General features: G+C 37.7%; 1 protein-coding gene and 2 long non-coding RNA genes across 3 annotated transcripts; all 3 read left to right on the top strand.

The window, feature by feature from the left end:
• The first annotated feature begins 4,990 nt into the window (after window positions 1–4,990).
• LOC120105637 lies at window positions 4,991–5,357 on the top strand. Its single transcript, XR_005507990.1, has 3 exons — window positions 4,991–5,030; window positions 5,120–5,222; window positions 5,319–5,357. It is a non-coding gene; the product is annotated as an uncharacterized LOC120105637 (long non-coding RNA).
• Window positions 5,358–5,845: 488 nt separating this feature from the next.
• LOC120105638 lies at window positions 5,846–6,507 on the top strand. Its single transcript, XR_005507991.1, has 2 exons — window positions 5,846–5,903; window positions 6,025–6,507. It is a non-coding gene; the product is annotated as an uncharacterized LOC120105638 (long non-coding RNA).
• A 1,780-nt stretch (window positions 6,508–8,287) lies between these two features.
• On the top strand, window positions 8,288–10,637 carry LOC120105639 (patatin-like protein 2). The gene is made up of 6 exons (XM_039118300.1): window positions 8,288–8,698; window positions 8,802–8,983; window positions 9,262–9,451; window positions 9,562–9,723; window positions 9,821–10,123; window positions 10,230–10,637. The coding sequence occupies exons 1-6, from the start codon at window positions 8,534–8,536 to the stop codon at window positions 10,464–10,466; spliced, it is 1,239 nt and encodes a 412-aa protein (XP_038974228.1). The 5' UTR covers window positions 8,288–8,533; the 3' UTR covers window positions 10,467–10,637.
• The last annotated feature ends 3,426 nt before the right edge of the window (window positions 10,638–14,063 follow it).

Here is a 14,063-nt window from a genome sequence, read left to right on the forward strand (position 1 = left end):
ATCCTTCATCTAATTATTCCCACATCTACTGGATAAATTACAAGAGATCAGTTAAAGACCTCATAAACCCCAATCCAAATTACTTTGCATTAAGAAATAACGAAGAAAATGAGGGGAAAAAAATCCAATGATAAAGAATTATTTCCTGATGCCGGCCGATCAACGAGGTCAAAAAGAAAAATAGATTGAAAGGACCGGCAATATTGAAGAGCCTAGAGTGCATGACGGTGGATGTGGACCCTCCATTAAAAATGGATGGGTGGTTGCGAGTATATTTTTGATGGTCCATCACTTGGGTTCATGCTATTGTCAGATTTTGGATTTGCATATGGTCAAGTTTAAGAATGGCAATTGGAAGGGATACCACCGTTAATCCAAATCTAACTTATTTATAAAACAAATTAAAAGTTTATATTTAAGTTATTTTTTTAATTAAATAGATAATCTGATACGATACACATAATCTATTTATTAAATAAATAAAACTAGATTAAATAATTTTTTAATAAATTAAATAAATTTAAATAGACTAAATAAGTTAAGCTGGTTAGATTAAATAGATTGAAAATAAATTAAGCTGTCTGGAGCATTTCGGACCTTTTGTTTTTCAATTCTGTTGGATATATTTGTACCTGTGATGTATAAAATGTCCACTTTAGCCAAGAAATAAAAATAAATAAATCAAGCAAGTTTAAAATAGATTAACTAGATTTAAAATAGATTAAGAAGATTTTAAACATATTAAATGAATCGGATAATGATCCGATTCAATTATTAAACAAATTAAAATAATTTAAACGAGTCAAGATCTATATCTAAATTCAATTTATTTACACTACAGTAAAATTAGAGAAAGCCGACCCATTTTTGCTGACGCTAGGAGAAAGCGTCGGCAAAATTTTCTACCGGGTCAACTTTTGCCGATGCTTATTAAGAGCGTCGGCAATTTAAAAGAATAGACGACGCTTAAATCCGTCGTCACAGCCCTCTAGCGAAATCGTTGCTGGAAGGAGTGGGAACTGGACCTAGAACGACGCTTTTAAGCGTCATTTTATGCCCTTGGATAACACGACGCTTATAAGCGTCGAATATACCCGACGCGTGGAGCGTCGATCAAGGACGACGCTTATAAGCGTCGTCTAAGGGTAGAATCCCTCAAAACTCAGCGCGCGACCCCGATCCTCCTCCCTCTTCTCCCTCCTTCTCGCTTGTTCTCCTCCTTCTCCGCCTCTTCTTGTTCGTGTGTTCGTGGGTGTTTTTTTCTTTTTTTACAGATTCCTAGCTTTGCCTCCGCCCGAGGATCTCCTCCTCCTCCCTCCTCTCCGGCGCCGTCCGAGCAGCCCTCAAACCTCGATCGAGCGGCAACCCTGATAAGTATGATCGTTGATGCACATTGAACAATTATTATTTTTTATTATTTTGTTGCTATTTGGCTAAGTTAAAAAATTGATTAATTCTACAATCTTTAGGAAGGGCTTGGGATTAATTTTCTAGGTCTGCAGATAAACCAGGCAGAGTCTAGGTGAATTTGGTCCCTTCATGCCAACTGAGAAAAAGCAGAAAATGCCCATATTGTTTAGGGAAGAAGGACTTATACTGTAGGATCCTGTGTATGAAGTCAAATTTAAATATGTATCTACCTTACGAGGACTTCAAGCTGTCCATAGAAAGTCATCAGATAACAATTTGGTTGTTTTGAAAGTTCAGATAGTATACGAAGCTTTATCTTGGAGTTTATCCTGTCCAAAAGGTTAATATGCGAGGAGGGGGGAGAAGTTAAATTTGTTTGATGATTCAAGTAAGTGACAGAATCATGACCAGAATATGGTAAAATATGAGTAAAATGGAGGATATCATTAGTGTTTTTTTTTCATTAGCTGTGATAAACTTTTTCATTACTGAATGATACTAATAAGACCTAGTGGAAAGTTATGTTTCTGATGGTGGTCTCCATGCATTAGACTTATAGTTACCTGTGACCTACCCTTTCCTTTCCTAGTTGATCTTAGAAAACTTTGGTTGGCTAGAAACCTAGCCAAATATGAGGGGACTAAGTGGACTTCTATGGACTCTAGCCAGTCACAAGGTTCTCATTAGTGGTTTTTTTGCTGTGATATACTTTTTCACTACTGAATGATACCAATAAGACCTAGAGAAAAGTTACAATATCAATAAAGTAACCGATCTAGCTGATACATCCTTTAGATCAAGAAAGTTTGTTGTCTTATATCATGTTCCTTAGTAAACATTCAGATCACATGATATTGGGTTTCTTTCAAATCGCAGTAATAAGATTCTTTACCTTTTTAATATTGATTTGTGACACATGCTCTTTTCCTTGACATTGATAGTGGATATTATCATTTCACCAAGATATTATTTTCTTCCCTTTCTTGCTAAATTCATCTCAGTGTGCTTGATTTGGTGACTTATTGCAGCTTGGTCAAAGGACAGCAAACGTTCTAAAACATCTCTTTCCAGTACCTAAACCAAATTCCAAACGCATAATCACTTTTGCTAATCGGAGTGATTACATCTCATTCAGGTTGGTGCTTCTGCAGTTATCTCATGTTATATTGATTCTACAGGAAAAGAAAAGTTACGACACCATAAGGAAATATTCGGACATGCTAAAGTTACCTGGCATATTGGAAGTGTCAGCACTTGGACTGGTGTATGCTTTAGAAGTACATTCTGAGATTCTGTGCTTGCTGGTTTTTTGACTGTTCTCCCATATTTTGTTGTGTCCTTGTGCTTAAAGGAGTTGGTGCTCCGTAGATTCTAAGGTTTGAATTTTTGGCTATCTGTGGAAATTAAATACTCACCATGTACTGGACAATTTGGTTACTCAGCCTACTTCAACTACCTCTATAAGGTCACACTTATGATTCTGAAAAGATTTACTGCTAATATGAGGTGGTAATTACTCGTGCTTCTTGCTTACAAGAAAACACGTTTAGTTTCATCTATGTAGACATTAGGTGAGATGTATGCTTTTATGTTTTCTTTAACTCATTCTGTCTCTTTATTATGATTTGGTCAACCATAACTTAGGTTAAATAAAGTCCGTTTTGTTCACTTTTTTCATGAGTGAAAGAAAGGATATCCAAGTACAGGATATCTAGGTTCAGTGAGTTCATACAGATCTTACTTTGTTATGTATGATGCAGTTGTGCACTTCATAATGGTTTTTCTGAAAAATCTAGTGATTACTTCCTCTTACCCATCGAACTTTGTTGGATACATCAAAGAACCCCTGCCTTATGGTTATTTTTGTTGATTCTCTCTCTCTCCTCCCCTCATTCATATTGTAGCATCCCTTCTTATCTTATTGTCTTTACCTCCCTACATCTTCTTTTTTGGGTCTGGACCTCATTCTTTAACTGTATTTCTATCTTCATTTTATTATCTTATTTCTGCATCCTGTAACTTTTTATCTGAATCTTATTTTAAAATAGTTCTTTGTCCTCATTATTTGATGTATGTTCCTTCAATAATGATTTATGTATCCAACAATCCTACAATGATTATATAAGTGTCCATCAAATTTAGATCTGATTAGAACATGTAGCCGAGGGGCAGATCTGGCTTTCTTCTATCGTGGCATTTTTTTCTTCTTATTAAATAAATAAAAGTGTACTTTTCTTTTTAAAATTGAAAACTGGAATTCCTTTTTTATGATTGAGTATAATTATTGTTTCTTGTCTTGTTATGTTTAAATACTAGGAATTAGGTTTATTTTGAAATTAATAGGACTTATGGAAGCTTGAACATGAAGCACAATATATTATTTGATGCTATTTTAGATTTATGATCAAGTTTAAGCTTCCATCTTCAAAACATCAATTGAATTCTGGAGATATAATATCTGGAAAGCTACTAGTTCGATCAAATTTGATAGGTGATTTAGTTTGCACGTAAGTCAAGATAGAAATTAGATAAAATCATATTGGAATTTTGTTCAATCAATATACTAAGCAGCAATGCATGGACTTCAATATAGATGTATATTTATTCTTTTTTTTGCATACCAGGTAACAATATGCCCCGAGGGAGACGATTTAGAGATGTGGAGTTCCAGCATTCTCAGGTGGGATCTACTTCTGATCAGTCCTTGCAGTCCCAGCAGCACGAGTCAGGATCAGCGCGAGCCTCCTGCTGATTGTCCGGAGGATGAGCTCCGGATCTAAGGTAATTTGATTTAAAGTTCATATTTTATGTTCATATTTGTCTTCAACTTCTTAAGATATATTTTATTTAATTTTAATAGATGGACAAGGGACGGTGAGGACGAGACGGGGACCCACTCAAGCAAAGGATGTGTGGAAGCTTCCTCCGGGTGAGAAGATCATCATCCGATGCAACGAATTGGGGCAGCCCATCAATAGAGCTGGAAGTCTACTATCAAGCTTTTTAGGATCGGTTGCACGCAAGGGTCAGCTGTGTCCGCTCAACTATACGAAGTGGAATGACATGCTTCCTTCGTATAAGGTTGAGCTTCTTAGACTTATACAGGTAATGAATTGAATTTATTCTTTTTAATTCGACACCTCCTGTATATTAATTTGCTTAGTATCATAATTTTATTTTTGAGGTTTAATATTATTATAACATTCTGAATCTTGTTGTAGGGTAAGTTTGTACTCCCTCCAGAGAGCCATGATTGGGTGCTAAAGTCCCTCAATCGCAAATGGAAAGAATATAAAGCAAAATTGAAGACGGACTTCAAGCGCGAGGGTATGACAGAGGAGGAGGTTGCTCGTGTGACTCCTCCTGATGTATACCCTCAGCAGTGGAGGGAGCTTGTTCATTACTGGTTTTCTGAAAGAGGACAGGTCACGTATATTGTTTCAATATCTTATATTATCTTTATTATTAATATAGATTGCAAATATATACATTGAATCATATTATACTGTGTGCTTTTATTTTGGCAGACATATTCTAATATTGGTAGAGCTGCACGAGCATCTCAAGCAGTTCCTCACACTTCAGGCTCGAAGAGTTATGCGAGACGTAGAAATGAATTCGTAAGTTCTTTTGAAACTATTTGAAACTCTACTAACATATAGCACGTATCATGATATATAGTTTGCCAATATACTTTCCGTATGTGTAGATAGTAGAGCATGGAAGGGAGCCTGGTGAGGTGGAGTTTTTTTAAGATGACCCATACTCACCGAAATGGCAGCTTTGTCCGGGACGAGTCGAGAGATATAGTTGTATATATTCATTTTTTATTTGTTCACAATTTTTTTATTAATTTTACTTCTTTTAAAATATTAATGTGACTGTTTTTTTTTGAGAGAGAGATATAGGAAAGAGCTACAACTCTTATTTCAGAGCGCGTTGGGGAGTCATCATCATCCGACGCGGCCAGTTGCGTCGAGGCTCAGGTCTATGCCGAATTGATGGGCCCAGAACGTTATGGTCGCGTGAGGGGTTACGGTGTCGGAGTTACCCCCTCTCAGCTGTCTGCAGTGAGCCGATATACCCAAGATGCCAGACAAGGTACTAGCACTGCAGAGGTTTGTAGTTTGAAGACGGAGATGGCACAGATAAAGCAGTCATATGAGACAAGGATAGAGGAGATGAGGCAGAGTCATATGACTGATATGGCGGAGTTGAAGCAGAGACAAGAGTTGAAGATACAATCTTTGCAGGATCAGCTTGACCATTTTCATCTTTTTTGCAGAGATTTGCTTCTCCGGTACATAACTAAATCTATTTGAATATTTTATGTAATTATAATTTATTCTTGTATGAGCGTGATGACTTTCGTATTTTTAGTTTCTAAAGTATTTTTTTTTCCATGTAGGTTACTGATACTTCATCTACTCATAGAGATGATGATGCCGTCGACCCTTGATACATCGTAGATTGTGTACTTAGAAATTTGAGATGTATGTTTTTAGAATGTTTTTGAAGTATAATGTAATCAAATATGATAATATGAATATTTTGAATGAAAAGTTCTTGTTTGTGACGTGTATTTTGTCGTAATGTGTTTTTGTTTAATTACAGAATGGTGAGGAAATGAAGGAGTTTCAAGTGCAATGGGAGCCCCTGAAGGTTGGTAAGTTGAACAAGTGTTCGACAGAGGGTGACCTTGCGGCGAATGATCTAAAGTTATGCCTCTCCATTCATTTATCTGTGAATTTTACTTTTGCTACCAATCTTTGGATTGTAAATATAACTCTCAGACATTAGGTATAGATGTTTTATACAGCGAACTTTTTATAGCTGTAGAGATGATGCCTGGGCTATGAAGAATCAATTCTTTCTTGTGTTATTGAAACGTGAAACTCTACTATGCTCACAGATTCATGAGGGAAAATATGAGTTTGGTAAATTGGTGGAGCACTTGTAGACCTTCTACCTCATTTGACATCTATAAAGCCATTGAAAAATGGTAAGTTTATCGCCAGGAAGTGTAGAACTACTTGCTCAACTATTCATTTGCTTATGAACTATCTGAAACCATTTACATATCCTCTGAATACTGAACTACTTTGGATTTATCATCCGAACTCCAACTATATGTTGCTTTATTTATTTAGCGCTCTTGTTTATGATGAGAATATCTGCTGGATGTTTGGATGTTGTTAGCTGTGTTCAAAAGATTTATGTTGATTGTCTCCCAGAAGACTAGCTTGTATAGCTATCAATATAATGGATTTTGTGGTAGTGATTGGAATGTGTGGCATTACTGTAAAAGATTGTATTTTTCAAACTGGAATTTGGAGCTACGGCCCTACATTATTCAGGAAGTCAGCTGGGGGTACTTGCTTCCTTGCTCCATCTACATAGTGAATGTTTAATTGAGAGCGCAGTCAAATCAGGAAGGGTATTTTTCATATTAGGTGCATAATTTGTCATTGAATGCCTTGCTGTTTTTCTGTTCATTTAATCTTTGAGGTGTCGAGGAATAATAGTCTCACATCGGGTTGGTTAGGTTAAAAACTCGTGGTGCTTGCATAATTTTAGATTTATCCATCTAAATGTCCGAATTTTTAGATATAATTTCGACATGATATTGGAGCCCACGAATATCTTTCAGGTTCTATATGTGAGAGGGAGCATTGAGGAGTAATAATTTTACATCGGATAAGCTTAAGAACTTTTGTGGTGCTTATATTTCGTGGTGCTTAAATAGGATCTTAGTATAGATATTGTTATTGGACAGTTCTGGTCGAAGTTTCCTTCATGAGGCATGAACATGTTTTAACAGCTTGGGCAAACTTGAACAAGCAAGTTCTTGAGATAAACAAGAAGCTGAAAGGAGGCCTGAGCAGCTTAATACATGGCTTGGATCACCTCATTTAAAAAAAATTGCTATTGCCGACGCTTTTAATCGTCGGAAGCACCTAGTGGCACACCACCTGGCACGCCTTTACCGACGCTTTACAGCGTCGGTCGAGAAGCATAAGCCGACGCTTTTAAGCGTCGGCCTAGTCCAAGAGAAACCACCCGTTTTAAGCGTCGGTCCAAGTTCGCCGACGCTACTAAGCGTCGGTTACCTCGTAAACGAACGACGCTTAAAAGCGTCGGCATAGATCCACGACGCTTTCTCGACGCGTCGGCCTAAATCGAGCCCACGCCCACCTGCCCGACGTCTTACCCACGCTTTGCGGAGCGTTGGGGGATCTACCGACGCTTAAAAGCGTCGGTAAAGACAAAAAAAAGCGCCGGAAGATATCTTTTCTTTTGTAGTGTTAATAAACAAATGTAGACCGATTGATCCATTTATAATCGAAATAGATTTACATCAAATCTAAATTTATTTAAAATATATTGTCCTCGGATCATAAATTCCCATCTTTAGTCAACTTTCTGATTTTTTTTTTTTTTAAATCTACAGGCTTCTCGAAGAACTAGCATGGGAAGAACATTAATTGTTTAACCGTTTTCTACCAAAGAAAATAAAAAATTGCTTGACCCTTTCTAATTTTCTGTGTCCCTTGATACGTTCAAACCAGTAACTCTGATCCGTAGGGGAAGCCATGCATTTATGAGCCTTTGCTTTTGGTATTTGAATGATTCGTCTTGACGCCATCATATTATAATCTGACCGCGTGGCATTAATTATTATAAACTTAGTGGAGTCACACTAAAAAATAATAAATAATTTTTTTTAGAACAAAAACGTGGAAACAGCTTAAGGGAGGGATTTGCGGCAGCCTCCAATACTAATGGGTTGCTGTTACGTATTAGCATCATAAATCAGCCCTACATGGACCCGGTCCGGTCTAAGCATCATGCCTAGATTATCCGCGTCGTCTGACTCAGTTCTTTCTGGCATTTCTTGGACTATTTCCTTCGCCTGTTTACCATATTCTTGGATCAACTGATTTCAACTGTCACCTTTTCCTCTCCTTTCTTGCCTATAAATACTTCGAGAAATGGGTTCTTCATCATATGATAACTGAAGCTATTGAGCATTCCTTAGTTCCCCATCCTGAATTGCACAAACCAAACTTTGTTTTAAGTCCTGAATTCACTAGGCCTCGGTATTACAACTAGCCAAAGCCTCATGGGTTCCCACAGCTTGAGCCTTTCAACTGTCAGCAATGGCACCGCCACGCCAAGGTCTCCTCCTTCCCTTGGAAGGATGGTTACAGTGCTAAGCATAGATGGTGGGGGAGTGAGAGGCATCATCCCTGGAACTATCCTTGCCTTCCTCGAATCCAAGCTTCAGGTAGGACAATCCTATTCCATTCATTAGATAAAAAAATTCTGTAGCTATAGTTGCAATGTTCTTCCTCGATCGGAAAGCAACAATAACATGCGTTTGGCTGCAGGAGCTTGATGGAGAGGATGTGAGAATTGCAGATTACTTTGATGTTGTTGCTGGAACAAGCACTGGTGGGTTGGTGACCGCCATGCTCGCTGCTCCAGATGAGAATAATCGTCCTCTCTTCGCAGCGAAGGAAATCAATGACTTCTACCTTGAAAATTGTCCAAAGATTTTTCCTAAGAATGGGTAAGGATGGGGAGACACAGTCCAAACTCTTTAAACATACTGAATTTAGAGATGTAGAGAAGTGGTTCTAGTCATACTTAAGCATAGAGCCACAACAAAAAAAGAGACCAGTTTTGATTTGCCCCTGAAACTCCAGACTGAGATACATGCACATGTTTATAGGTCAAAAATTAAAGAGCGAGGCAATTAAGGACTTGAATGAAAATTTGTATGATTTCTCTATGACAAGAATTTATAGATGCCTTCTTATATTAGCTTCATGATGCATCTCCGTGCAGCAATGGAATTTTGGGATCAGTGAAGAGCTTATTGGGTAGCATCGCGGGACCAAAGTACGATGGCAAGTATCTACACTCCAAAGTCAAGCAATTGCTTGGTGGGATTAGGCTCCATCAGACTTTAACAAATATAGTTATTCCCACTTTTGACATCAAGCTTCTCCAGCCTACCATCTTCTCCACCTTTGAGGTACTATTTTTCCCCCACCTGAAAAAACTATTTAAATTTGGCATGAACTCTCTTTCTTCCTCTTGATACAAAGCTTAAAGTTAATTTTACCTTTCTCCCTTTTTCTACAGACTAAGAAGGAAGTTTCAAAGGATGCTCTTCTGTCAGATATATGCATAAGTACTTCTGCGGCCCCGACATATCTTCCTGCACACTATTTTCAAACCAAAGACTTCAACAGGAAGTCCCGAAGCTTTAATCTCATTGACGGAGGGATTGCTGCAAATAATCCAGTAAGTCATCTCATGCATGAACACCATTTCAATTCTTAATTTCAGCAGAAGAAAAACTAATGCTTCGATTATAATCATCTTAAATGACTGGGAACAGACATTATTGGCCTTGAATGAAGTTACGAAAGAAAGTTTCAAACAAAATGATGACTTCTTTCCAATTAAGCCAGCCGACTATGGAAAATTTCTGGTTCTCTCTTTGGGGACTGGATCAGCCAAGCAAGAAAAGAAATTTAACGCATCCATGGCGTCCAAGTGGGGTGTGCTTGGATGGCTATACAACAGTGGCATGACACCATTGATTGATAGTTTTAGTCAAGCTAGTTCTGATATGGTGGACATCCATGCCTCCGTCATATTCCAAGCATTGCATTGTGAGAGCAACTACCTTCGGATACAGGTAAATAACAACATTCAAGCAACTAAAAGGAATATATTAAAGGAATTTCATTTTAAGTGACTTATTGATCTGATGGATGCGATTGAACTATTTGGTCGGTTTGTAGGATGATACTTTGATTGGCGACACGGCATCTGTAGATGTATCTTCCAAGGAGAATTTGTTGAAGCTTGTTCAAATTGGCAAAGAACTGCTAAAGAAACCAGTATCGAGGGTGAACTTAGAATCTGGCATGTATGAAGCAGTACAAATGGCAGGGACAAATGAAGAAGAACTCATCCGTTTCGCCAAGATGCTTTCTAGTGAAAGACAACTCAGGCTTGGGAAGATGCATTTGAATTGACAATATCGGCAGGGTGCCAAACAAGAGATCGTGAATTAATTATCTCCAGCTATGCAATGCAACTATTCTTTTATTCTTTATTTTCTGGTACAAAATGTTTTTTGTTCTTTTATTATGAGCAGTGGCATTTCTAAAAATAGTGATCTTTAAATAACATTGTTGTGCTAAAAGACTGGGATATAATCTGTTTTATTTGTTATATATATATATATGTGTGTGTGTGTGTGTGTTTTATTTGTTATATATATATATATGTGTGTGTGTGTGTGTATGTGTGTGATTTCTTTATTTTAATAAAAGAATTGTATCTAATTGCTTATCCAAATAAAGAGAGATCGTATACTTGCATCTATTGCTCAAGAAGACCTTTCCTTAAGTCGATGAATTAATGATAAGTGAAACTTCTACTGAGATAAAGAAAAAAAAATTGGAACTTCAGTTTCCAACTTGAGGTGTTGATTGCAGGAGATACCGTATAGGTATGGAAGCCTGAAAGTTTTGATGAGATTTTGGATCGAATTCCTTAGGTTAGGGATTGGATTCAAAAATGGAAGCTGTAAGGTTTCGCCGTCTGAGAACACCGGGGGTTTGGGGGGTCGGCCCTCCGGCCTTTCGTCTAGTTAAATTACCTCCTATTCCCCTCCGAGGGGGGCGGATTTCAATGTATACTCCCTTGTAGGAGTTTGATTCCATATCACCTTATCTTCCGTTCCTGCTTTGGAAATATGGCTTCTCTGAGAAATGGATCAAGTGGACTCGGAGATGCGTAGAAGACACTCACTTGCAATTCCGTTGCTCTATCCCTCACTCTCGTAAGCTGTACATACGTCACCCTCCATTGTCTTAGCGAGGATTTCAACGTACTCCCGCGTGAGACTGGTAAGCATTACTCATTTGAAAGTTTCCCACGGTGATCTAATATCTTTTCAAGAGGTCAGATTTATCCTGATGGGAGCAAGAGTAACAATACAGTCTATAATGCTACATTAGCAGGTATAGTAAGCAAAATAGTACGTAAAGAAAAAGGAGGATATGAAATATCCATAGTTGATGTATCGGATGGATATCAAGTAATTGATATTATACCTCCAGGACCAGAACTTCGTGTTTCAGAGGATGAATCCATCAAGCTTGATCAACCTCTCTTTTTCTCAATCTTGAAAAAACCCTCTTTTCAAAATCTTTTGACGTTACCCCCTGTATCGCTCTCCCCCTCGGGGGGATATCCGGTCCTCAACTGGACCTTTCACCTAGGAATTTGATGTTACCCTCCTGCTTCGCGACTCTTAATAATCTCATAATGACGAATAAGGGGAAAGAACCTGCATTTACAAACAAATTCATACGACGAGATAACGACTACAAGGTCGATGAAAAAAATCCCTTACTACCCTTTCACTACCATTTTTATTAGAACTTATCTAAAGAAAAGGAGAATCTTCCTGCTTTCACCACTGCAAATTGTTCTATTCCTGCGGCTCATGGATAGCTTTCAAAGCTGGCTTACGACAGAGCATTTTGGTATACCCGGATGAAATGAAACATTTGATTCATGTAACAGGAGAAAGATTTCACATTCTTTAGCCGTAAAGATATTTGGCCATGAAAAAGGGATTAAGTGGAACAAACAGGATTGGCCGGATGGTAGAGTCATGGAAACACTTGTTTATTCCATATTTTGGACCTTAGCTCCAATGCTATTCGTACAGTAGTTGACCAGGGTATGCAACGGACAGAAGTTATGATAAAAGGCCCTGATCTCGGAAGAGATGCAGCATGACGAGCCATTCATAAAAGTGGTATACTATTAAGTTTAGTACGTGATGTAACACCTATGCCCCATAATGGGTGTCGACCTCCTAAAAAAAGACGTGTGTAGAAATAAGAATGAAACAGATTTCAAGAGAAATAAATGATTCAATGATCTGATAAAATATTATAATAATACTTATTATAGTATGGTTCGAGAGGAAGTAGTAGGATCCACTCAAACACTACGGTGGAAATGTGTTGAATCAAGAGTAGACAATAAGCATCTTTATTATGGTCGTTTCATTCTGTCCCCGCTTATGAAAGGTATATGTGTGTGTGTATGTGTGTGATTTCTTTATTTTAATAAAAGAATTGTATCTAATTGATAATCCAAATGAAGAGAGATCGTATACTTGCATCTATTGCTCAAGAAGACCTTTCCTTAAGTCGATGAATTAATGATAAGTGAAACTTCTATTGAGATAAAGAAAAAAAAATTGGAACTTCAGTTTCCAACTTGAGGTGTTGATTGCAGGAGATACCAAAACTAGAGCTTTTGGGATGCATGAATTTAGAAAAAAAAAAAACTAGTTTTGCATTTACTGTTGAATCTACTACGAGAACCATTTTGTTGATGGTCATTCAAACCATCGATATTGGTCAAGCATGAGAAAAAGAAGAATGCTATAACATTGTTAGACCATTTGAAAGAAATGGAACTTTGATGGCAAAGCTAGAAGGATGAAGAATTATATGAAAGTGGACCCTAACTATAAGTATTGGTCCAAAGTCTATCCTAAGGAGAGGGAAAGTCATGCTTGTACTTAATATCTCTTAACTTTGCACTTGTTCATAGCTTTGGGTAACTTTTATATTGTTGAATGAATTTCCGATTAGGCCTTGATTCTCGACGATCCATATAGTCTCTTAGTCTTGTAACCATGTGGCATGACACCTACACAACTGAGCTTATGTCTCTTTTGACAATTGAAGTTAGGGTCATTTGGTATGCTGCATTTCTAATAGTACGTAAAAGTTGTTGCAACTGCAAGAAATGTTGTATTAATATTTTCAAGTGTTTGTTTGACTTATCTGTATTTGCATGTATCTGTTTAACTTACTTGCTTCTGAAAACTCGCTTGCCTTAGCTATATTTTGTTGTTTAATGTGGAGAGACTATGAGCACCCTACAACTGAGATTGTGAGGCCCGGTCCATCTTGACCAAGCCTAAACCTAACACCACCAACCTAGCCCGGCATGTGCTTTGCACGGAAATAGCTAAAAACATACTCCTAATGGCAGTCTAGTTCCTCTTCGACTCTGAAAGGGAGTTGAAGACTTAGGGCAAGCTACAATTGGGCGAAAATCCTAAGAATTCTTCTATAAATTATTTTCCTCTCTTCTAAATGCTTTATCATTGAAATATTATTAATCACTCTTGTCGTTTCCATCCATTCTTTCTTCTGATGTCATCATTACAGGTTCTTCATGTTGTCTTCAATACCTCGCAAAAGTTGAGGAAATAAAAATAAATCCCTCTTCCATATCTTTCTCCAATCTGAAGGTCATTGTTGCTAGCTCGATTGTCACTGGAGATCGCTAGATTTCATCACAACAGAGCACCCCTGTTTTGTGTCTCTCCTCGCCTATTTTGGTTGTATCCTCTTCTATTCTGCTTGCTTTGCCATTATTTGAATGTAAGTCTATTATTGGAGCTCTAATCGAGCTCTCGACCGCCCCTATGATCAAACGTAGAGCTCTATTGTCAGTTAGCAAATTGAGCTGTTGTCTTTTTCCCCATTTTAGGCTGACTTTTCGTCAATTTCTTCCTCCTTTTCACCAGC

This window comes from Phoenix dactylifera, unplaced genomic scaffold (genome assembly GCF_009389715.1).
Source record: "Phoenix dactylifera cultivar Barhee BC4 unplaced genomic scaffold, palm_55x_up_171113_PBpolish2nd_filt_p 000332F, whole genome shotgun sequence".
In the NCBI taxonomy this organism is placed as follows: domain Eukaryota; kingdom Viridiplantae; phylum Streptophyta; class Magnoliopsida; order Arecales; family Arecaceae; genus Phoenix; species Phoenix dactylifera.

Excerpts from the sequence above, each read along its gene's own strand:
- LOC120105639 (XM_039118300.1), top strand. The coding sequence starts at position 8,534 with ATGGGTTCCCACAGCTTGAGCCTTTCAACTGTCAGCAATGGCACCGCC. Across the intron at positions 9,452-9,561 it reads CCATCTTCTCCACCTTTGAG|ACTAAGAAGGAAGTTTCAAA; the intron begins GTACTATTTTTC and ends CTTTTTCTACAG. Across the intron at positions 10,124-10,229 it reads GCAACTACCTTCGGATACAG|GATGATACTTTGATTGGCGA; the intron begins GTAAATAACAAC and ends GTCGGTTTGTAG.